We start from the raw sequence: 23,721 nt of genomic DNA on the forward strand, positions 1-23,721 counted from the left end.
ACATTTCCACCGTTGCCTGCTTGGTGAATTTAATTTTGAAATATTCCACAGTTTGATCACAACTTTCAGTCATCCCATTATATTAATTACACCCTGTATTTTCTGTCAACACGTCGGTCTGATTTCTCTCCCTGTCTCCCTACATTCCCCAACCAGAAGCTCGTGACCGCGCTTTTAAAATTCAAGCGTGGCGAGGAAGACTGTCGTGAGCGCGCACAGGAGGCTTGACGTCACTGAGGCGCCCTGGCTCTCCTGAGCCGCTGGTACCGCTGGCAAAAAAAAAAAGATGGGAAAATCAGATAGACATCTACCGAGGAACTAACATAAAATGACGGTTTTTGCAGCAGTTTTCCATTTGACAGAGGATTCGGCGTTGGCACCGATTTGAGCTCCAGCAGGCAACGAGAAAGGTAGTTTGTTTGGTTGGATTTTCAGCACTGGCTATTGTGTTAGCGAGAAAAAATAAGAGGTTCTGCTTGACCACATAAATTGGATGGACTAGCCTCCATATGTCACGGAGAGCTAACGTTAAACATACGTGCATTTAGCTATTTGAGCTCTTTCATGGATGTTTTCGACACGTCTGAATGAAGACAGCCGGAGCTGAAAAGCGAAAAGCCGTCAGTGGAAGGTGGAGGAAAATGGATATGGTCTGATGTGGGTGTCTTCAAAGCAAACCCTGCACGGTGGCGTTAGGATTGTACAAAAACGCTGAAATGTTCCTCCACTGTGTCACATATTGACACCACATCTACTGACCTTACCACCACAGATATCCTGCCATCTGTTTTACAGTCTGTTGTTTCTCTATGTGCTCAATCCTGCGAGTAGGGAGATTTTTTTTTCTTCTTCCCTTTACGATGTTCACCATGGACAATCCCCTTTTCCCTCCCTTGCTAGTTTTAATCCATAGCGTCAGCACATTGGGAGGAAAAAAAGGGGGATTCGGAGATTCAGGATGTATACAGCTGACAAAATCCACGAACCAGTTTTACAAACCTCTCAAGCAAACGGCCACATTTCGGGACCAACGCGTAGTTTTAAAGGTGGAAATGTCAGCCGTTAACCGTTAGCCGGTATGTTAACGGAACGTTAGCTGCTAGCAAGGCCACGCAGACTGCCCAGTTAAATGGCTGTGATGGAAACTCAGCCACAAACAGTCTATAAAACACAGCGCGAACCAGAATGTTTGACATATAATAACGTACGTAAAGGTCCAGACTCTTGTAATATGGTAGATACCAGCTTTATGTAAAGCTCAAATTGTCCGACAAGGCTTATACTAAGGTTATAACTTACCAACAGTTAAAACGTTACAGCACTCAGTTTAACCTGAAGGATCAAACTTGAAGTCTGTTGGCTCCCAAACTGCTCCACATCTAACCTTGTGTCCTCAAGCAGAAGGACTTTGTTCTGAGGGAATCCATCTGAGAAGAATTTAGTTCTAAGACCTGACTTTATGCAGTTACATAACTGTCTGTACTGCAAGAGGGAATCCAGTGAAGACAGGGAAACCTCAGCACACATTTCTGCTCATTCTCACTGTTTTGAATGTTGAAAAAAGAAAAGTAGTCCACGATTAAATGTACTATCCTCCACTTGAAGTTGATGGAGACCCCTTTACTGATCCTCTGTTGACACTACAGGGTTGGAAAGTTTGGACTTGATGCTGCTTTGTCAATTTGACCTACATCAGATATGTTTTATTCTTTACAAATGCTATTAATGTGAAGTTAACAGGCAGAAACTGTGCTTTCTTTGCAGATTGGGGTCATATTCTTTAACACTGGACAGCTCCTGTATGAAGAGGAGAGTCTGTCAGCCTTGTCTCAGCATCAGACCTCATAATTTATCATGAACATTGTGTCCACGGTCACCAGTTGAGGAACGATAACTACCAAATATTCTCACAACAACCGGTGGAAGGCACAACTACAAAATCAGCAAGACTATACAAATATATAAAGAGAAACTTGAGGCAGTTCTTGAGTTTTGCGATCAGCTTCGAAGATGTACGGTAGTGCCCGCTCTGTCGGCAGAGGGGATGCCAACCATAGTGGAGGAAGAGATGGAGGTGGCACTGGAAGTCAGGGATCTGGCCGTTCCCCTCGCCTTCCCCGCTCTCCTCGGATGGGACACCGTCGCACCAACAGCACCGGAGGCAGTGGAGGGGGTCCCGGTGGAGCAGGAGGCAAGACGCTTTCCATGGAGAACATCCAGTCCCTCAACGCTGCGTACGCCACCTCAGGACCAATGTACCTGAGTGACAATGAAGTTGCCATGGCAGGTGACCACCTCCCCAAAAGTGGTGGGACAGTGACGACCATGGGGAGGCAGAGGGTGACATATGGCTCAAGGGGCAGCAACAGTGGAGTTGTTGCTGCCAGCACCCCCAACATCTCCACCTCAGTGCCTGGCAATGCTGTCCTGCCAGCAGGCATGATGGCAGGTGATGCTCTAGCTTTTGGGGACCACCACATGGCCTCCACTGTGCCCCATTCTCTGAGGCAGGCCAGAGACAACACCATACTGGACCTGCAGGCCCAACTCAAAGAGGTATGTGCATCTATTTTTTCCCCATTTGATTTTCTCTGTCAATAATGTGGAATTTTTGACCTGTCAGGTTAGACAGACCACCTGCATTTGCCTTTATCCTGCTTCCTCAGGTCCTGCGTGAGAATGAGATGCTGCGGCGAGAAGTGGAAGTTAAGGAGAGCAAGCTCAGTTCCTCTATGAATTCAATCAAGACCTTCTGGAGTCCAGAATTAAAAAAGGAGCGAGCTCTCAGGAAGGATGAAGTTTCTAAGATCACCGTCTGGAAGGAACAATACCGCGTGATTCAAGATGAGGCACAGGTGAGTGTTGGCTTGAAAAGATGTCTTTGCTTCAAAATCCTTGCTTCTGATATCATCTACTAATTTTTCCTCAACATCCAACATGTTTAGATGAAAGCACACAGCTTGGGTGTCGGCTTTAGTACAAGTGTGTTCCTCTCTGCATAGGTTAGAGGCAGTTCTAGTTAATCCTCTTATATGCCACTATATGCTCATGCCTAATAGATGAAAGAGTCCATAAGTCTAATGGCGGCGTTTGCATTTCTGTATGTTTTTAGAAATTGCTGGATGTGGTGAACAAGATGAAATATGGAGATTCACATATTTAAAACTGTGTGTGCGATGTGTAGTAGTAGTATAAATCGTTGTTTAACCATTGCAGAAAATAAAAAAAACTAATCTAACAATGGTATCACATGTAGTCATGCTAATAATTATCTTTCAATGGAAACTTATTCTTAAACTGTAAAACTTACTGGTATGGTTTCATCATATTCTCTAAAGGATGAAAAGTATCTTTATTCTGTATTATTAACATGAATAAGTAACGAGATTTTATCAAGTTCATTTTCATCCGTCGTTCCGTCGTTTTTTTGAAACAAGGTGTGAAACTTCTAGTATGAGTCTTCGCACCTACTCTTCCAATACCTGTCAAAATTTTGTATACCGGGCTTGAATATGTGTTGCCATTCATCCAAATGGCTTCATTTTTAATTTAAGGTGTGGAAGTCCAGCATTTTCAGGTTCCTTCCTTTTCCCTGTCAATTTTCACATAAAAGATTTTTTAAAGTCTTCAGTGGCTTTATCAAAAGTATAGAGACACCGGCTTTGATTAACTCTAGGGCAATTCCTTGTTCTCTAGTCTGTGTCATCCTGCACACATTAGAAACAAATAGATTTAAGATTAACAAGTGCATAAATATAGGCACATGGTCTGTTTTTAAAACCTGCAGTTTGTTGTGAGAATTGCGCAAATTGTGTTTCATTAATGAAGAGAAATAGTCTTTGTTTCACTGTGATTCTTAATGGATGGGCAGATCTATATAATTTGCTGTTTTCACTCCTGCTGAGTCACAAAATCACACTGTGGACTAATTTCCCAGTAATGCCCGACTAGTGCAGGGCTAATCAGTGGGTGCTGTAATTTAAAGATGTCTGCTTTCATATGTCAGCCTCCACCTCCCACACTGGCACGAATGCAACGGAAAGCACAGACACACACACACATGCACACACATTCTTAGGCATTTGGCTAATTACAGCTTCGGTTAAACTGCTTGCTCTTTTTGAACGCCGGTTCAGCTGACAGTGACTATGTCTGCCAATGTATGTTAATGTTTACGTGTGTCGTTTTGGTGAGTTTCTGTGCTGTGGTGTGTTGCTACCGCTGCTTTTGCAAACTCTTTACTTGAGTTTATGATTCTCTATGACAAGTAACTGTCATCTTCTTTTTTTCCCATTAGGAAAACAAGTTCAAATACTCCCCAAACAATCATCTCATATCTCTTGCTAAATACTCCAAACTATATGGATGAAATCACCAAGGAAATTTTTCCCCGTTGATTAATTTGTGGGCTTAGCCTCTCGATTATTCAGTTAGCTGTTTGGTCGAGTTTGTTTTGTTTCCCAAAGCACGAGATGATGTCCTCAAATGGCCTTTTTGTCCACAACCCATAGATATTCAGTTCACTGTGAAAGAAGAGTAACAAAAACAGAAAATATTCACATTTTAGAAGCTCAAATAGTTTTGTTTTGTTTTTGTTTTTTTCAAAAAATGACTCAAATTACAAAACAGTTGGCAACTTACTGGTTATTGTAGTTGTAGTAAATGACATACAGTCCTAAAGTTAATGGAGCAGATATTAGCACATTTGACATTTAGTCTTGTATAAAGTTTGTCCAGTGCTGTGGTTGAGCTGAAGCAGACGTTTGTGTGTACTCTGTCGTTCCGAGTTATGACCTAGTGTTTGGATCACATCTCCTATTCTTTGTGCTCTCTCAAACACCTGACTGTTATCTCTCCTCAGGCGGAGAGACTGAGAATATAAGATATGAGGGTTGAGGCAGGTAGAAGGTGTGTGTGTGTGTGTGTGTGTGTGTGTGTGTGTGCGCGCGCGTGCGTGCGTGTGTGTCCGCCCGTGCATGTCCGTGCATGTATCTCCTGTGCCTATGTGGGGGGGGTGTCAGTGCAGTCACAGCAGTGAGTCAGCCTTAGTCACGGGGTGGAGACGGTGATGGAGAGGGAGGGTTTAGTGAGTGGAGAGGTGAGAGAATTGGAGGGAGGAGATAGGGTGAGAGCAGGCAAGGCAGATGAATTGTGTGTGTGTGTGTGTGTGTGTGTGTGTGTGTGTGTGTGTATGTGTATGTATGTGTTTTAGGAGAATAGAGTTTGCCGGTGGAGGGAGAAGGAGAAAATGACAAAGGAAGGAGAGGGAGGGGTGCTGGAGGAGGAGGAGGAGGAGGAGGAGGAGGACAGAGAGAAACGAAGGCAGACACTGACTTCTCTCTTTGTTCTGTCGTCTGAAAACGCTCACAGCTGGTTCACACCAGAGTGTAACACAGCCTTGTGTTACTGTCTTAGAGCAGCTCTGCCAAGTGTCCCCGGCGTCAGATGCCACAAACAATGCAATACTATACTGGGCTGATTGTGTTTCACCACTTGTATTTCTCCGTGCATGAAATGTAACACTGTCTGCAAAGCACGGCTGTTGGGGGTGCATCTGTCATTGCATCGCTACATTTTCAGTCATGATGAGAGGCTTATTTTAACATGCTACAACACAATATTCTGACAGGATCAGGATCTTTTGCCCCTGTATTATTCAAATAATCAATGCATTTCCCTCACCTAATGTATCACGTGTATATGATTTTGTACTAAAGTCCGGTAAACAGTCATAAGAACACTAACGAATGCCTGTGTGCCTGTTGTTTGTCTGTAGCATCTTCAGATGACCGTCCAGGCTCTTCAGGATGAGCTGAGGATCCAGAGGGACCTGAACCAGCTGTTCCAGCAAGACCCTGCCAACCAAGGCCGGGACCTGGCCCTGACATCTGAACCCACAGAGGAGAACTACCGGCGGCTACAGGCCGAATATGAGAGGCAGTCCAAAGAGCTCTTCCTCCTCAGAAAGACCCTGGAGGAGATGGAGTTGAGGATTGACACGCAGAAGCAAACCCTGGGAGCCAGAGACGAGTCCATCAAGAAACTTTTGGAGATGCTGCAGAGCAAAGGTTTGGAGATGCTGCAGAGCAAACTCTTTGAAATAATGAGTCAGTATGTTTCTTTACAAACATTTCGGGTCTCAAAGTTTTTTTTCTCTTAGGGTACTTGGCCTGCTTAGCTTTAGAGTATAATGGGTGCCGACCCAAAGATCACAAAAAAAAATCAAAAAAGGTTGTCAGTACTCACAGAGAAGTATGTCACACTTCTAACACTTTCCTTCTTACTGATGCAGAGTAGAGCCCAAGGGCTGAAATGTGTCCATTTCCTTCTGCTTCTGTGAGTCGTTAAAAGTGTTACAGACATCCCAGGGAGTGCGACTTCATTCGATATTTTGGTCTCATTCTACAACTTAAAGCTCCCCGTTGGCTCCACCCATGCTCTTTCCCACACTGGCCAAATATGGGTTACTTTGCTCCATAAACTAACCATGATTCATGCTTTAAGCTCAAGCATGCTTCTGAGGCTAAAGGGCTTCATTCAAACCCCTTTGCAAAGGTGTCTGCCAAAATACATTCATGTTATCCTCTAAAGGGCACAAAACCTATTTAAACTCCAGAGTATATCTTTAATAGATGAAATAAAAAGTTATCTTTTGTTATTTGTTTTTCATTTTATGTTTGCTGTTGGGTTGTGAATCCAGTACTTTCAAAATATCTTTCCCCGCTGAACAGATGAGCTTTTGTCTGAAACTCCTGTGTTTGCCTCTGCGAGTGGACCACATGGGCGATCACTCAGTCTGGCTGTTACAAAAACTTCAGAGTGCATAAATGTCTTTCTACCGACTTCAGGGCCATCTGCCAAGGCATCAGAGGAGGACCAGGAGCGGACCAGGAGGCTGGCTGACGCAGAGATGCACAGGCATCACCTTGAGAGTTTACTGGACCAGAGAGACAGGGAGATTTCTGCACTGCGAGAGGTAATGTCTGGTCCAGCTAAGGGAAATAAAACACTACATGTTATTGGACTAGTTATGTTGTTTGTCCCATTTATTCAATGATATGAAACTGCACTTTGGCATCTTATCTGATCCAGCAGGAGCTGCACCGTCGATATGAGGGAACCCCTGAGTCCACCAAAACTAAGGCTCTACAGACTGTCATCGACATGAAGGTGAGAACTTGAATCAGGATGTGTTGTTTGCCGTGTTTTTGCACACACGTGCCATGCTGTGGGTGTGAACTCCTCTTTATCAACTCCAGGATGCAAAAATCAATTCAATGGAGCGGGGCCTGAGAGACATGGAAGAGGAGCTGCTAATGCTGAAATCCAATGGACTCCTGAGCTGCGAAGAGCGCCAGGAGGAGATGAAGCAGATGGAGGTCTACCGCAGCCACACTAAGTTCATGAAGAACAAGGTCTGAAACAAATTTAGTTTCTGGATCTTACGTTCAGGAAGACACAGACTTAAATTTGCTAAGTGTCGTGTCCATCCCCCTTTCTTACCCCCTCGGCCTCATGTTTTTCAGATGGAGCAGGTGAAGCAGGACCTCTCCAGGAAGGACACTGAGCTGCTTGGTTTGCAGACCAAGCTGGAGACGCTCACCAACCAGTTCTCAGACAGCAAGCAGCACATTGAAGTTCTCAAGGAGTCCCTTACTGCCAAGGAGCAGAGAGCTGCCATCTTACAAACGGAGGTACAGTACATGCACATCTTTACACTACTGACCAGAGGGCTTTGCAATATTTTTAAAGCTAGGGGACTTTAAAGGGTATGCATGTCGTGCACAGAGGGGAGAGACTCGTCCCTCTTACCTTTGGAATGGTAGTATTAAAAACAAAAGCACAGAATTTACCTCATGTTAAGGGGGTTGTCTACCTTTTCCTGGCCAGGTGGATGCCTTACGTCTGCGCTTGGAAGAGAAGGAGGCGACTCTGAATAAGAAGAGCAAGCAGATACAAGAAATGTCAGAAGAGAAGGGCACACTCAACGGGGAGATCCACGACCTCAAGGACATGCTGGAGGTTAAGGAGCGCAAAGTTAATGTGCTACAGAAAAAGGTGATTTGGATTAGAAGCTGTTTCAAAAGTCTTGTTTTGTCTAAAGTGACCCCGAAAATACATCATTATACTGTAACGTGTGTCCTGTGGTTGATATTCATTTGCTCTGCAGATTGAGAACCTCCAGGAGCAGCTGAGGGACAAGGAGAAGCAGATGAGTAGCCTGAAGGAGCGAGTGAAGTCTTTGCAAGCGGACACCTCCAACACTGACACTGCTCTTACCACACTGGAGGAGTCTCTTGCGGAAAAGGTGAGTTTATGTCTGCATATTAATTAGCAATACAACGTTACATTTGTGAAGGCTGCGCATATGTGATCGTTGTCTCTGCCCCCGCGTAGGAACGCATCATTGAGCGTCTAAAGGAGCAGCGAGACAGAGACGACCGGGAAAAGACAGAGGAACTTGACTCGAACAAGAAGGAACTGAAAGAGTTAAAGGAGAGACTGAGTTTACTGCAGGGAGACCTGTCAGACAGAGAGGTGAGAAAAACGGATTCAGGAACACGAGTTCACACAAATACAGGCAAACTCTTGTTTACTGTGGTTCTATTAATAAAGGTGAAACTGACTGAAATGAGCGTCAGGCTTTTTCCATTAGTCTCTTTTTCGATGAGTCACGGAGGCCTGTATTAAATCTAATGTATTTTCAGTCTGCTCAGGCTCTGTTAGTTTGATAAGCAGGAACAGGTTCATCTGTATTTCTGTGTGTGTGTGTGTGTGCGTGTGTGCGTGTGCACAGACGTCTCTGTTGGACCTGAAGGAGCATGCATCATCCCTGGCTTCCTCAGGGCTAAAGAAGGACTCTAAACTCAAGAGTATGGAGATTATCTTAGAGCAGAAGAAGGAGGAGTGCCTCAAACTGGAGAACCAGCTTAAGAGAGTAAGATCCTTCAGCACTAACATGATGTTACTTAATAATTTTCACTTATTTAACACCGACCTGGGGACATGGAAGTGAATACAGCTGCTTTCTAACTGCTCGTCTTTTGTCAGGCCCAAAATGCAACCCTGGAGGCTCAGGCCAACACGGAGCTGGCCGAGCGCATTAAGAACCTCGAGCAGGAAGTGGCTCGCCACAAAGAGGACTCTGGGAAGGCCCAGGCTGAGGTGGACCGCCTGCTAGACATCCTTCGGGAAATGGAGAATGAGAAGAATGACAAGGACAAAAAGATCAATGAGCTGGAGAGGTGGGTGGGAACATGCACGTTGGCAACCATGTGTTCAAGCCTAGCACTTGTCTTCGTACAGTAGTTAATGAATGTTTCTGATTGTGAGCTCTGGAATAAATAGTGTCTCTAATGATTCTGTTATGTGTTGTTTTTGTGATGTTAGGTTGCTACAGAATGCATTCTACTATCTTTTTTTGTTCTTCTGCTACTTTAGACTTATGACCACTAAATTGGTCAGTGATTTCATGTCACTTTTCTGGAGAACGTTGCCCCCTCAGCACATTAAATAATGGATTTTATTGTAATTTGGAAATCTGCCATTTGGCATTGTAGTATTTATATTGCTTTGAAAGTTGGTAGGTAGGTACGGCTGCAGAAGGCAAGCTATCTTTCATGTAATGTCTGCGATGTTTGTCTTCTACTTGTGGTGAACCATGTGACTTTATGACACAGAGTCAGAGACGCCACATAATCCTGTAGCACTCTCTCTTTTCTTCATCTTCCTGGCCTGAGTCTGTTTTTCTCCTTACTGCTTTCTTGTTTTTACACCGGAAACCTTTCACTCCACCAGTCTGACCTCCAGGTTAGTATTTGCTTCTTCTTCTTCTCCCTCTCCCGACCCCAACATCCTTTCTCTCCTCATCTTTTGCTCACATTTCTCTACCTTGTTTTACTCCAACCTTTACCCCTCCGTAGTATTTGATGCAGCAAGCATCATGACCTATTGAACTCTTTGTCTTTTCTCATACTTCTGTTTGTGCTCATTTCTCCTGTTTTTTTTTCCCCTGCTTTATTGTTCCCTCTCACCCTAATATCAGAGATTGATTTTTGCAGGTCTGTTTAAAGTCTGTAAGAGCCTTGGTTGTAATTTTTATGTCAGAATAGTAAAAAAAAAAAGGGGGGGGGATCTATATCTCTTGATGTCCATATTTGATTTAGAAAATAGCTTGTATTTGCTGTCTGACACTGTATCTACTTGGCATGCAACAATCATCTGACTTCATAAAAAAATCTACCTGAATGATTTAAGTGGCCTAGTAAATGAAAAATCAGCATATTGAAATTTGCTCTGTGCTTTAGTAGAAATTTATATATAAAAATCCTATCCAGATTTACTTGGTTCGTATCTGTAATCAAACATAAGACGTTTGCACTTTTCCCTGATTTACCATCAATATTGAATTAGAGTGATTTAATTAAATGTTCATGTTAAGTGGGGCGATAGCCTAGCATATACATGACATGTAACTTCTCCCGTGCATGGTGTCCCTGCAGGCAGATGAAGGACCAGACGAAGAAGGTGGCGTCCCTGAAGCACAAGGAGCAGGTGGAGAAGAGTAGGAATGCCCGACTCATGGACGAGGCCAGGAAGAGGGAGGACAACCTGTCTGAGAACTCACAGCAGGTGAAGGTGAGGATTGGAATCCCATTCAAACTAAGATCACATTTTCTGGCACCAACTTACTAATCCACCAATCAGTCCAGTTCAGTTGTCTTTGCATTATCAAAAGTCGTGAATGGAACCAAACAAACCGCTCTGTGCCATCTTGATTTTCAACACGCTTTTTGAGGTACCTAGAACACTGATCCAATACTGAGAGGTGGAGTGAAAACACTGCATACCACTGATTGGCCAGTCTTTTGTCTCACTGGCTGCGGACTTTTCTCAAGTAAAGCATGTTTCCTTGTAATAAGCAACCACATGTGTGTGCTGTGTGAAGCAAGAGTGTGGTTGAACGAGAGAGGGAGAGAGGTGGCAGCAGAAGAGTGATGATGAACGTAAGAAGAAAAGGGTTGCCAGTCTGCAAATGTTGTCAGTCAGCCAGTAATGTACAGTGTAGGTCACAGTGTGTCAGTTCATGAAAGCAGCAGCCTCTCAAGAGTCCTAGCCTTAAGTTACAGTTACCATGGGTTACATAAAGGTTCAAAGGGTACTATACTGAAGGCACTTTTGTGGAGACGTAGCTTGAAACCATAATCCTACCCCTTTCCTACATCTGCTCTGAAGGACACTCTGCGTCAAAAGGCGGAGCGCATTGAGGAGCTGGAGGAGGCCTTGAGGGAGAGTGTTCAGATCACCGCTGAGCGGGAGATGGTGCTGGCACAGGAGGAGGCTGCCAGGTCACTTCAGGAGAAACAGGTACAAAAAACACACACACACACAAATGACAGTGCTGTATAAATCAAGCCACAGGAGCACACATACAGCCCATGCATATTTGTACACAGATAAAGGAGAACGCCTTCTTCTACTGAGATTCTTTCCCCCTTACCCGTTTGCTGCCAGTGTGGTGTTTGTCCTCCTTCCTTCACCTCCCTCCTCTCCTCTGGCCTCCGTCTCTTTCTCAGTTCTTTCATTTTGGTTTTCTCTTGTCTTCTCTCTGCTGCACACCGCGTCTCAGAAGCACTCACTCAAACCAATGCATGAGTCCAACCTCGCCCAAATTAAGTTGTCCAAGGTATGAGCCCAGTGCGTGTGACCTCCGACACTGACAGGGGTTGACACAGTAACCACAACGCCTCTACGATTCATGCAGTCTCATACAACCACCCTGCAGTTTTTCTGGACTTTTATGTTGTTGGATTGCATTATATTGTAAGGCGTTGCTGTTTGCAACCTGTCTACTTTTAATGTGATTTTGTTTACCTGATGTTTGCTTATGAAACAAGGCAATGCTGAGTAATTGTTCGCTCATACAGCACAAAGCAGCCAATAAAATTATCATTTGTGGATGAATTATTCACTCTGATTCAGTCGATTGTAATTAAAGCGCATTGATATGAAACAACAGTACTATAGTGCCCTTTATAGTAAATAACAGGTAAAAATTATTGTAGTGCTGTAGTTTTTATGGTATCTGTGTTAACTCAAAGTACTTCTCAAAAGTCCCACATGAATTCTGCTGCCCCCTCCTCTAATTAAAGCTCTTCATACTGGCAAGTCATGATAAAAAGCCCCATGCATTCACTGATGGATTTTGGGAATCTGTTTCACTCTATTCATGATTGAGTTGTTGTTGGTGTGTGTGTGTGTGTGTGTGTGTGTGTGTGTGTTCCCAGATGGAGGAGCTGCTGGGGGCCATGGAGAAGGTGAAGCAGGAGCTGGAGTCAATGAGGGCCAAGCTGGCCTCCACCCAGCAGTCTCTGTGTGAGAAAGAAGCACACCTCTCAACCCTGCGAGCTGAGCGCAGGAAACACCTGGAGGAGGTGCTGGAGATGAAGTAAGACACACACACACACACACACAGTAGGGTGGAGTAGACTGTGGAGTATCGATTGCTGCCTTCATCTTGTAAAATGTCATCCAATTCTAGCCTTCCCCAGCTGGTGGGATGATTTTGCACAATGAATAATAAATGATAATTGAGCTATTTACTTGTGTGGTTAAATGCCACGATGTTCAATCCACACCTAACAGGCAGGAGGCGCTGTTGGCTGCGATCAGCGAGAAGGACGCTAACATCGCCCTGCTGGAGTTGTCCTCCTCTAAGAAGAAGAAGACCCAGGACGAGGTGGCTCTGCTGAAGCGGGAGAAAGACAGACTGGTGCAGCAGCTCAAACAGCAGGTGGGGAGGCGGCTGCAGCATGATTGAGGGGTTGTCCTGTTATTTCCATTTATCTTTTCTACACATCTGACACACAGAATATGTTAAAAACTGGATGTCAGTGAAGCTTTTCAGTAACGCAGAAGTTTGTATTATCACCAGACTGCAAAGTTACAAGCCAAATTCCAGTAAATTATGCCTTCAGCATAAAACCCTTGAGGCTTATCTGTCACACGGGGGTGGGTACTTTTTCTCTCAGCAGTATTTGAAGTCCCTGGATGTAGACCACCATACTCTCTCCCTTTAACCACGAGCCAACCAAAAACTAATCTAAAACAATGGCTCCATATGAGATGGGCTTCCCTGTATGCTGGCTGCACACAAAAGTTTTAAATTGAGGCAGTCTCTTTCTCCCTAATCTTTGCCAGCCTTACTTTGAAAGGTAAAATCTTGGGACCCGTTAAATACATTGACATTGAATAACAATCGTGTGGATAACAACATAAATGATAGCTAAATGATAATTAAGCTGGTGGTGGTGGTGGTGTTGTTGTACATGCTGGCACACTATCATGATTTAAAGGGAGACTTGAATAGAAGGCGCCTGTGGTTTTCTTAGATTAGAATAGAAACACCTGTGAGTCACAATATCTGCTGTGAAAAAAAGGCCTTTTGTCTGACTCCTGTTGGTACTGCTGGACTCAATTCTAGGATATGCCATGTTGGCAAACCTCGCCTTATTTATGCTCAAGTTTTTCTCATTCCAGACTCAGATATTTTTATTATTCCTACCAGGCTTGTTCTGATACCAATAATAGAAATGCCTCCAGTACAGCCTAAAATGCTGGATTGGGTATCAGAGAGTCTACGCACCAATCCGAAACCATGTAAAGTTGATGAATTCTTTCTGTGTTCATTTCACAGACTCAGAACAGAATGAAACTAATGGCAGACAACTATGAGGATGATCATCTGAAGACTGCCCCTGACCAGACAAATCACAAACCCTCTCCAGATCAGGTAGCTGAACCCAACCACCAACTTTTCATCCCGCACAACTGGAGTAAATGTTCTGCAGTTGACTGGTTATGGCGTAATCAAGGTTGAATTGTTGCCTATTGTCTGGGGAGGACTGTCATTTTGAAATGGAAGATTTCTTCTGTTTTATAACTTTTTTGTCCACACTAACCAAATGTTCCTCTCTGATGCTGCGATTGGCTTACCTTGTGGCTAACAGGATGATGAGGAGGGTATTTGGGCATAGCCAACCTTTTGCCCTCCCCCCTCTCTCTCTCTCTCAGCCATTTTGTTAAGAAGGGTGAGCGTGTATGAAAAGCCAATCCCGTCACACCTTTCGTGTCCATCATTGCTCTGTTGCATGTTAAATCATCTTCATTCACTGTGATTATCCTTTATAATTTTCCTTCTTAATGTTGATGGTCATTATTCCTTTCTGTAACAGCACTCATCCCGTGCTTTAACTACAGCGTTCATTTTTTGCTTATGATTGGCTGATGGGACGTGGATTAGTGCCGTGTGTTGCATGCGGGAGCAAAGAGGATGAGATGATTGTGATTCTTGCTCAGTCACACTACAGCATCTTAGCTTTGCACCCTCTGACACTAGTGATTAGCTCCTCACATTTGGACCAACACGGACAGGTGCTGCACGGGGTGTTGACCGGTTTAACCTCAGCGTAATCAGTGGTTGAGTAAGTCGCTTTAAGACACTTTGTCGAGCTGTACACATTTAAATGACACAGGATTTTCTAGTAATACCACGGAGAAGGCTGGCGCTAATGTGACATGGTGATGGCAGCATGCATGCACATGATCTTTTGATTTTCTTTCCCAAAACACCTTTTTTGTGTTTGAGTCTGTCATTATGTTCTTTCACTATGTTCAACCTTTGAAACCCTCATTAAACGTACAATGAAGTCTGAAGAAAACGATTTCTTTCGTTTTCACTGTATTTCATTTTGTTCCTCACACTTCCTTCCTCTTCTTCCTCCCATCCTGCAGATGATCCCCCCTCTTCTAGCCCTGTCCCAGAACCGCAGTAAGCTCAAGCTCTATATCGCCCACCTGACAGACCTCTGCCATGACCGGGACCCCAGCATCCTCAGCCAGCTCACGCCGCCCTCTCACTACCACCACAGTGACCCAGAAGACTGGGAGAAGGATCTCCAGAAGATGACTGTCGAACAGGTAGAGGAGGAACTCTCGGTCGCTCTGTTATTAATCTCGACATCTGTAATTACCAATATGTAACATAATAAGAATATTGGCCTATAGAAAACCCTAGCAGCCGTGACTTGCAGGTAATCCTTTGAGGCAACAACGACCGTCAAAGTTATGTCACCTAAATGTGCTTGTTTTTTCCCATTGACATAATGAAGTGTCTGACAAAATTACAGGATTACTATTCTGTTCTTGTTGCTCCAACACATGTTTCTGGCCATAACTCAAGATTTCATACAGTTATTACATATATCTAGGATCTATAGGCTTGTTAAAAAAGTTTTTTTTGTTTTGGAAAAATGCAGAATTGTGTTGACTCTTGGAAACTAATTCATGTTTTTCCCTCTAGTTGGAGCGAGAGCTGGAGGTGTGTGAGAAGGAAAGCGGGGAGCTGCAGGAGTACGCTAACTCTGTCCTCCAGCAGATCGCAGACTACTGCCCCGACATCCTGGAGCAGGTCGTCAATGCCCTGGAGGAGTCGTGCTGACAACTGACCTCAGACATAACCTGTAGCTGAGCCCCCTACCTCCACTCAACGAGGCTCCCGGAAGGATTGAGAGAAAGCTGGGGCATTATCTCGCCCCACTGAGCTCTTCATCCTCGCTCCCTTCATCCACCCCGTTAAAAAAAAAAAAGAAACGTTGAAATGCTTTCCTGTCTCATGTGTCTCTCATGTCAGAGCTGCACAACTGAACTGGGGATGTTCACAAAGTCTGTGGCAGTGTTGTTAAATACAGCAGATATCACAGTGGGACCAGAAGTTAAAATCTATCCCTTTAGCATTTGTGAACTCACCAAATTCACTTTCTTTGCTTAGAAAAAAATTGTCATTGCACACCTGTAAGTCAGGGACAGGTGCGTTGGGAGAGAAAAAGGAAAATCAGATGAAAGAAGCAAACTTCCGCACAAAGTCTTGGAGCATACTGCCAACCTCCCTCTCCCTAGACGGCTTCATTCAGAGCAGGAAGTGCTGGATCAAGCACAGTTACCTTATTCACTTCTATCTCAGTCTTTTAGATTCCTGTCACAAATCCTTCAAGTTTTGAAGGGGTAAACGTATTCCTTACACGGGGCAGGAAAGCACTTCACGTCAACTGGGGAGCTGCTACATCTAGAGGGGAGAAGAGGGGTTGAGTTCAGTGGGCAAAATCATGGAGCCATGTAGATGCTTGTTTTGTATTTTAGTCAGTAACTAGTTACAGATGCAGCTACTGGTGGCCGATCATCTGAACACTTAGGAAATGCCACTTTTTTTTTTTCTTAACCAAATAAAGCAGCACGCTCTCCAAATGTTTCCACTCCCAGCCCTCGGAGCTGCGGACGTGTCGCCTTTGTAGCCGGGATTAAGTTGTAGGTACGTTTTTACTGGTGCAGTCTGTGGCTGGGTCACTGGCATAAGAGGGGGATCAAGGCCCGACCTTTGGCACAGATCAGAGGTCAGCTTTTTAAGTTCTCAAATACAAGTGCGTGTGTGTGAGTGTGAGTGAGAGAGAGCGCGAGCCAGTGAGAGAGAGAGAGAGAGGAAGCAAAAAAAAAAGAAAAAAAAAGAAGAAGAGCTTTTTATTCTCGGTGACGTATTAAGTTTTTGATGGTTTTGCACACAACGTCCACTTGATTATGAGGTATGCAATGTTTCTTTTGAGAAGTGGCCTTGGAGCATGCACAGAGATCAGTACTGGACCTAATGCAGGGATATTTGTTTCTCTGTAATATTGGTGCTAAGGCATGATGTAAGAACTTTACGATCTGATCCACTGATCATTCAGTCTCATCCAAAGTTTCTATAGATGTTACTTAAAGCCCACCTGACCTTTAGTTTGTCGACTGAATCACTGAAGAATACAAGCGACGCCCCCGCTCCGTTTCTTTCTTGTATTTTTCCGATCACTTACAGATGCAAGTGATGCCTCTTTTATTGTATTTTTTGAAATCTTCAGGGCTGAGGTTTTTAATTACTAAGTGCATCTACATTTACAGGAAATGAAAGTCACTTTTCAGCAGATTTTGACTTTTTAGATCAGTTTGTAAATAACGTGATATTTAACACGTACAGTGACTGAATAAAGGTAATTAAGTGGAAGGTGTTGTGCATTCTTTAAAAAAAAAAAAATCTGAAAAAGTTAAAAGCAGTGCAGTTGTCTTTTGTGTCTAATTTTGTCTTCGGGACAAAATGTGTGTGTGTGACAGTACTGCCATAACTTGCGGAAAGTCATGTTCTATAGAGATATATATAAATATAATACATATATAAAAAATGTTTACTGTATGGATATGCATTGAATGTTTGCACAGAATCTTGAAGAGCGAGCTGCTCTGAACAAAAATGACCGTCGAGTTAGTGTCCTCAGCAGAGACTGAGGAGAGAAGTGTCAAAAAAATCTTTTGTGTCAAAATAACGTGTGAACTACAAATGTTTTCAAACCGTGACTGTGTGATGGGAGAGTACTTTTCTTGCATTTATTTCTAACTGTCATCTTTTTTTTAATATATTTTCACCACACGGTGATGTAAATGTATTATCCTGAGATTCCAGTGTTGTTGTCTTTTCTTCTGACCTGTTCTGTCAATAGTTTCTGTTGGTTGATGTCAAAGACAGACTGTGCCTGAAGGATTAAAATAGAGTCTCCAACCATCAGGCCCCCCCTCCCCGCTGATGTTATGAAACAAGTCGTGAAAAACTGCATCCGGAAGTTTCTTTTAACAAACATCCCATGCAGTGTTGATCACAGATGAATGAGGGTGGGTGGATTTCACTAAAACGTGCCCCCTGCTTTTGGAGGATGTTAGTTGGACGCTTATTTTCGTGCTTCTCGTCTGTCGAACCTCTCTGACGTGAGATTAATTTCTCTCCGTCCCTTTTTAACCCCTCGCCTCTCATCAGAGGAAGAAGAAAGCATTTTTTTTTTTTTTAGAAGTGTTTAATTTCCCTTACTTTGGCCTGTGTGTCCCCGCCCTTGCCTTAACGTCTTGTCTTCTTTTTCTCGACTCCTTACTGAGGAACACAGAGCTGATTAAGGGGCTTCTGTCAACTTCATGGTATTTGTTTTCGTTTTCTTTTGCATTTGTAATAAGAAATGTACTGCCTTCTGTCTGTTCGTGTTAAGAATCAAACTGTGTAAAAAGAGAGCAAAACAGACATGTTTGTGAGTTATTTGGATTTTGTATGTATGTAAATAAATAAATTATAAGCCTTGGTTTCTTGTTTCTCTCTTTTTTTTCCTCCAAACATTTACAACAGACACCTCTGTTCATCAGCTTTTACAGGGAGCTTCACCCAAATGCATGAATACTTTCTTTAACTAGTGACCAGAAAACAAGCACTCCATTTGATTTCACATTTGCAGCTGTGATATATTTAAAAGCAAAAAAAAACCTCTTATAATGTGACTTATAAGTGGAGTTTTGGTGTAGAGCTCAGAAATATATAAATATTCTATCATTAGTATTCTGAGACTTCTTACAGTCTTTGATTTTGGATATTGTTTTGTGATGTGGCGGGCGTGTCGTTTTTCTGGTTTTAGTTGCAGTAAAGTGTCATTTTTAACCTGATTGTTCCACTTGTTCTAATACTTTACACACTTAAGTCATTACATCAACATTACTGATGGTTATTTTATATTTTCTCAGTGTACAAATAGTCATTCCAACAAATTGTCACAATATCAATGTCCAGATATCGTGTACAAAATATTTTTTTCCATTAGAGCTAATTGTAACTGTTAAATTTATCACCAGATATTGTGATTATCAATTCATTAAACTCTGTGCTTGACGGCGTCTTTGTAAATCATCCAAAACATTTTAATGCAATGAATTGTTGGTTGTTTCAAGCCAACTATGAAGGATTGCTGACCTCAGAAAAACTTGTATATGGGGTCCTAAATGTCTGGACTCAGATTTCATCACTTATCAGTGATATAGTGATATAAATCAGACTTATTCAGAACATTCATGACATTCTGAGTATGTAAGGAAAGACACACCAGGTCAGTACTTTGATAATCGGAGCTTTGAAACCAGGTTCTGGGACACAGATGTGGATCATGTGATGTTTTTTTTTTTCCTCATGCCAGTGTAATTCAGCAGGATACACAAACCCCACTTGGTTCTGAATGTAAAGACATTTTTAAACACTATACCTCCCTATAATTAACGCAAAGACTCAAACATTATCCAGTGTTTAACTTTAAGTGTGTTTAAGGCATATGAGGAGTGAAATTACAAAAATCTCCATCTTAATTACATAATTCTAGCTTGATTTTATTCAGCTCCTCTGAGAAAGTAAGAAATCAAAAGGTACTTTCCTTATTATCTTGTGTAGCAAATGTATAAAAAGAAATTACTTTAAGACTCAAGATTTACAGATGAAAGACAGCTCAAAACTTAAAGGTACGTAGTTTTGATAAAGAAATTCAAACATAAAAGGTAATGTTTACAAAATTAGTCAGAAATTCAAATTCTATTTTATAAAAATATTTGATGTAATTCCCCAACTGAATAAACAAGCTGTCTTATCCACTCAGAGGTGTATAAAGTCCCAAGAATACAGTTTGAAGCAAGAAAGATGGCTACTTAGAAGGTTCCTTCTAATACAAACTAAGTATAACAGTATAAAATTGTGTTTTCCTTTGAGGACCGATTAAAAACATCTTCCCAGAAACCACATATTGCACCTTTAAAGATCTATGGTCATAATCATTAATCAACCCAAAGTTGGTCTAACTGTAAAAAATGCTATGAGTCAAACACACAAACTGAAACATATTGGCCATCTTTATTCATAAATATCACTACTGTATGAATATAAAACAATCTTAAATTACTGCTTTTTTAAACAAATACTCTGACACTATTGTTGGAAGCTCCTCAGGAGAAAAACCACTGATTAACAGTTTTAAGGTATTGCATATAGCCTTGGCAGCGGTTAATTACTACGCCTCACTGTAGTTGTGTTGATGAACCTTCGACCAGAGTAGCATACGGCAACATCTGGTACGCACTCGTTTCCTCAGGAATATGAAACTTAGCCAACTATACATAGGTAAACAAAGACAGACAGGAGTGATCCGCCCACTTCAATTTGAAGTACAATTTTGTCAACAACAGTCATTCAATACAAAAAATATTGGTTACATAAGTAAAAAATACATCAGCCAAGAAAAAAAAAAAACATTCTATCAAAACTTCAATACAAGGTACTCCAGCCTTTCTGTTAAGAGTTAAAATGCCTAACTATTATCTGAATTAGATTCGTTTTTAAAAATATCAAAATCTCCATTGGTACGTGAGTCACAAAAATATGCAAAGTAATCTAGTATTCAGTGATAGTAGGCACTCCTGTGTTTGATGGGTGAGGTAGCTAGATAGTAAGAACTGTACACAGGCTGAGATTAAACAATGCACATCAAGAGAGAGCACGAGACTGAAACTGAATTTTAGTGGAGTATTGCAGCGGAGATGAACAATATTCCAGTGATCGATGCCGAGTCCCTCTCCTGGTTTTTAGTCACAGTATAGAAGGTAAAATTAAGAATGGATACAGGCAGTCCCTCTCAGCACACAGCTGAGAACTATACACACTGAACAGGAGAGCTTTCACCTGACTCTCTCGCTCTCCGTCATCTGCCACAGTCCAAGGTTTAACACTTTAAGGCACGGGAGCTGCGTTATCCTCTCCAGACCCCTCTTGGTGATCTTAGTACACCCATACAGATCAATCCCCGTCAGCTGGGTCAGGTGGTCAGCTATCAACTCCAACCCTTTGTCTGTGATCCTCACACACTGTCCAATGTTCAGAGTCTTGAGTTCGTGCATCTGGCGTACCATCCTGTTGATGCCATCATCACTGATGTGGCAGGAGCAGAGGGAGAGGGACTTGAGCTGGTACAACCCCTGGGCGATGTAAGCCAGGCTCTGGTCTCCAATCTTGTCGCAGAAGGACACATCCAGTCCGGACAGCCGCAGGGAGCCCATAGCCAGGTGCATGATCCCCGTGTCGCTGATGTTATCGCATGACCGCAGATTCAGGCTGCACAGGTGGGTCATATGTGACAGGTGGATCATCCCCACATCCGATATCCCTCCACAGAAGCTGAGGTTGAGCACTTTGAGCTTGTTCAGGCCCTTCGAGACGTGTTTGAGAGAAAGATCAGTCAGCTTCTGGCAGTCCTGTAAGGTTAACTTCTCCAGGGACAGGCAGCCCTCTGCAGCGCTGCGGGTCATGCCAGACAGGTGACCGATGCCCACATCCGACACATGCCTGCAGCTGCGCAGGTTAAGGCTCTTGAGTCTGTGCAAGCCCCAGGCAATGAGCAACAGGCCCGTGTTTGTGATGTTGCTGCAACCCCCGAGTTCGAGCACCTCCAAGTTTTTGAGGTACTGGGCGATCCTGCCCAGGCTGGAGTCAGTGATCTGTTTGCAAAGACTGAGGTTCAGCACCCGCAGGGATGGGATGTCCTGCACAAAGGCATGTCCCAGTCCGTTGTCTGTGAGGTTGAAACACCCACACAGGTTAAGGCTTTCGATGTGCGGCATCCCTTGGATCACGTAGCTCAGACTTCTCCTCAGGCTGAGAATCTGAACTTTTTTGATGCCCCTGGTCTGCAGACTGGGGAACAGAGACGGGTTGGCTCGCCGCAGATGGAGCTTGGCTTCCACCCCCCTCCACACAGACTTGTGGTAGGACGCGTCTCTCCAGGCCGCGCACACTTGGGCGACTCTCCCTTTGTCTTTAACGTCCAGATAACTGAATATAATGGCCAGGATCTCCGGGAAAAGGCACGATATGTGTGTCTCCATTTCAAACATGACTGCAGGCTGACTGCTTTTGGCAGCGGAGGTTGGTCGTGGGCGACAATTACTGTCGTGGTTAGCTCTCCGAAACTCGGCGAAGTTGCCCGCTGGCTCGGCAACGTTAGCTAATGTCAGCTAGCGTACGAACAGGCTAACCATAGCCCGTTAGCTTTGTGTGTAACGTAACCAAAGTCCACCCATCTTGTAAGAGCGACGCTCTACTTTTATATTCAACACGAAACAAAATATCCACTAATGGCAAAGTCCCGATGTTGGCAGCGTGGATGAAGAAGTAGGAAAGGAAAGGCAGCCGTAATATTTACCTAGCAGGCTAGGCTAGGCTAGGCTAACGCTACGGCGCTAACGTTAGCAAACGTCGGAGTAGCATTAGCTGTCTAAACTTGTGAGCTTCGGAGCCGAACAACCTCCTCGTCCGAGCCGTCCAGAACTTGTCTTCATTTACTCCAGCGTGTCGCAAAGCGTATCCAAGAACTTCATCCGAGCGTAGAAACTTTCCCCCTTTACCGTCCGAGGCATCTCCAGCAGCGTCGGATCATCCCGGATCTCCACAAATGAATAAACGAGCTTATTAGCTTGTAGCGCGGTTAGCCACCGGCCAGCGGCTCCTAGTGGAAGTACTGAGTATCGTTACTATTACTGCTGGCTGCGTTACATAATGTTCATAACAATACATGTCTGACTGTCACGACATGGTGAAGCTTACGGTAATAATATATAAGACACATGATTCATGTTTCAACTGTAAAGTTTGGTGTCTGCAGAGCAAGTTAATATGTTAAAGGTGCATCACGCAGTTTTGGGGGAGAAAGTTCTTTATTTACTGTTTTTCATGCCTAAATAAACAAACTCTCTTTGATTCATGACTGAATAAACAAACTGACATTACAGGACAACACCATTTCATTTTGTATTACTCTATTTACATGTGGCGGACCCTGCCACCTTTCTACCTTATCATCCTCTGAGAACAGCTTGTTTATTCAGTCATTACATAGATAAATATCTCTGAGTTTGTATTACAACATCCTTATCATTAATATTGTAAATATTAAAACTGTTTCAAAACCACAAAGTGCCAATTTAAAGACAACATGGATGGATAATCATCACACTCTCAATGTGAAATGCCAAGTCAAATGTACAACACAGGAGCAAATGATGTGAATGCAAATGTGATTTATTTAATCCTAAAGCATCACCAGTTAATAAACATGACGTTACTGTCAGGAAATATTCATTAAAAAATGTATTAAAACCAGCACATTTTTTCAACATAACCAGTTTATCATCCTCATGCAACAAAACAAACAAAGCTGTAAGTGTTTAATACAATCTGCTGGTAATAAATAGCAAGTTTACTAACTACAGTACACAGTAGGCAGACAGTAATATTGTGGTCTTTTAAGGCAAGACTGTGAGATTTTGAAATCTCTTCAAAAATACTTTGTAAATGTTACGACTGGGTGATAAATACTGATAAGGTAATACAATATTTTGATCAATTACCTCCATCTTTTCTGAGTAATATACTATTGATTGTGCATCAATATTGTAGACATGAATATTGGTACTTTCATGATTTTTCTGATAAATAATCACCCTTAGTGTGTATATAATGACAAAGTGGCTAAAGGCAATTATTAGAATCAGTACGACAATCTGGTTAGTTGAGGAAATTACATGATTTTGCTGTAAAGTGAATCACAAACGTGTGTAGCTGATACTGGTGATACTATCTTGACAGTGTAGCGCAGCTCCTTCTCTGGAGAAAACTCAGTTCTCCATGTTTACTGAAAACAGGAGTCAGGTAACTGTTTTCATTGTTGGAAGCTTTTCAAGGACCACTGGCAGCTGGAGAGGCGTCCTCATCCTCCAGCTGAAGACAGTCTCCATGAC

General features: G+C 43.0%; 2 protein-coding genes and 1 long non-coding RNA gene across 6 annotated transcripts; 1 reads left to right on the forward strand and 2 right to left on the reverse strand.

Moving 5' to 3' along the window:
* Positions 1–12: 12 nt before the first annotated feature.
* LOC119024140 lies at positions 13–1,624 on the reverse strand. The gene is made up of 2 exons (XR_005076409.1): positions 1,300–1,624; positions 13–269 (listed from the first exon to the last, which is right to left on the reverse strand). It is a non-coding gene; the product is annotated as an uncharacterized LOC119024140 (long non-coding RNA).
* On the forward strand, positions 237–15,499 carry LOC119024137 (ELKS/Rab6-interacting/CAST family member 1-like). Of its 4 annotated transcripts, none has more exons than XM_037106628.1 (21): positions 238–410; positions 1,765–2,556; positions 2,667–2,855; positions 5,777–6,068; positions 6,849–6,976; positions 7,093–7,170; positions 7,260–7,415; positions 7,527–7,694; positions 7,891–8,058; positions 8,171–8,308; positions 8,398–8,538; positions 8,798–8,938; positions 9,052–9,245; positions 9,799–9,810; positions 10,503–10,638; positions 11,236–11,367; positions 12,288–12,448; positions 12,646–12,793; positions 13,697–13,792; positions 14,794–14,979; positions 15,362–15,499. In XM_037106628.1, exons 2-21 carry the CDS (start codon positions 2,011–2,013, stop codon positions 15,497–15,499), a joined length of 3,348 nt encoding a protein of 1,115 aa, XP_036962523.1. In that variant the 5' UTR covers positions 238–410; positions 1,765–2,010. The 4 variants fall into 4 exon arrangements, with proteins under 4 accessions (XP_036962526.1, XP_036962523.1, XP_036962524.1 ...); XM_037106629.1 differs by having other exon boundaries at positions 7,096–7,170; XM_037106631.1 differs by lacking the exons at positions 14,794–14,979; positions 15,362–15,499 and adding an exon at positions 14,010–14,036 and having other exon boundaries at positions 237–410; positions 7,096–7,170.
* A 4,082-nt stretch (positions 15,500–19,581) lies between these two features.
* LOC119024139 (F-box/LRR-repeat protein 14-like) lies at positions 19,582–22,442 on the reverse strand. Its single transcript, XM_037106632.1, has one exon. It carries the CDS (start codon positions 21,817–21,819, stop codon positions 20,608–20,610), a length of 1,212 nt encoding a protein of 403 aa, XP_036962527.1. The 5' UTR covers positions 21,820–22,442; the 3' UTR covers positions 19,582–20,607.
* Between the last annotated feature and the right edge of the window lie 1,279 nt (positions 22,443–23,721).

The sequence above is a fragment of the Acanthopagrus latus genome, chromosome 8, assembly GCF_904848185.1.
Source record: "Acanthopagrus latus isolate v.2019 chromosome 8, fAcaLat1.1, whole genome shotgun sequence".
NCBI classification, from domain to species: Eukaryota; Metazoa; Chordata; class Actinopteri; order Spariformes; family Sparidae; genus Acanthopagrus; species Acanthopagrus latus.

Excerpts from the sequence above, each read along its gene's own strand:
- LOC119024137 (XM_037106628.1), top strand. The coding sequence starts at position 2,011 with ATGTACGGTAGTGCCCGCTCTGTCGGCAGAGGGGATGCCAACCATAGT. Across the intron at positions 8,939-9,051 it reads TGGAGAACCAGCTTAAGAGA|GCCCAAAATGCAACCCTGGA; the intron begins GTAAGATCCTTC and ends GTCTTTTGTCAG. Across the intron at positions 12,449-12,645 it reads GAGGAGGTGCTGGAGATGAA|GCAGGAGGCGCTGTTGGCTG; the intron begins GTAAGACACACA and ends CACACCTAACAG.
- LOC119024139 (XM_037106632.1), bottom strand. The coding sequence starts at position 21,819 with ATGTTTGAAATGGAGACACACATATCGTGCCTTTTCCCGGAGATCCTG.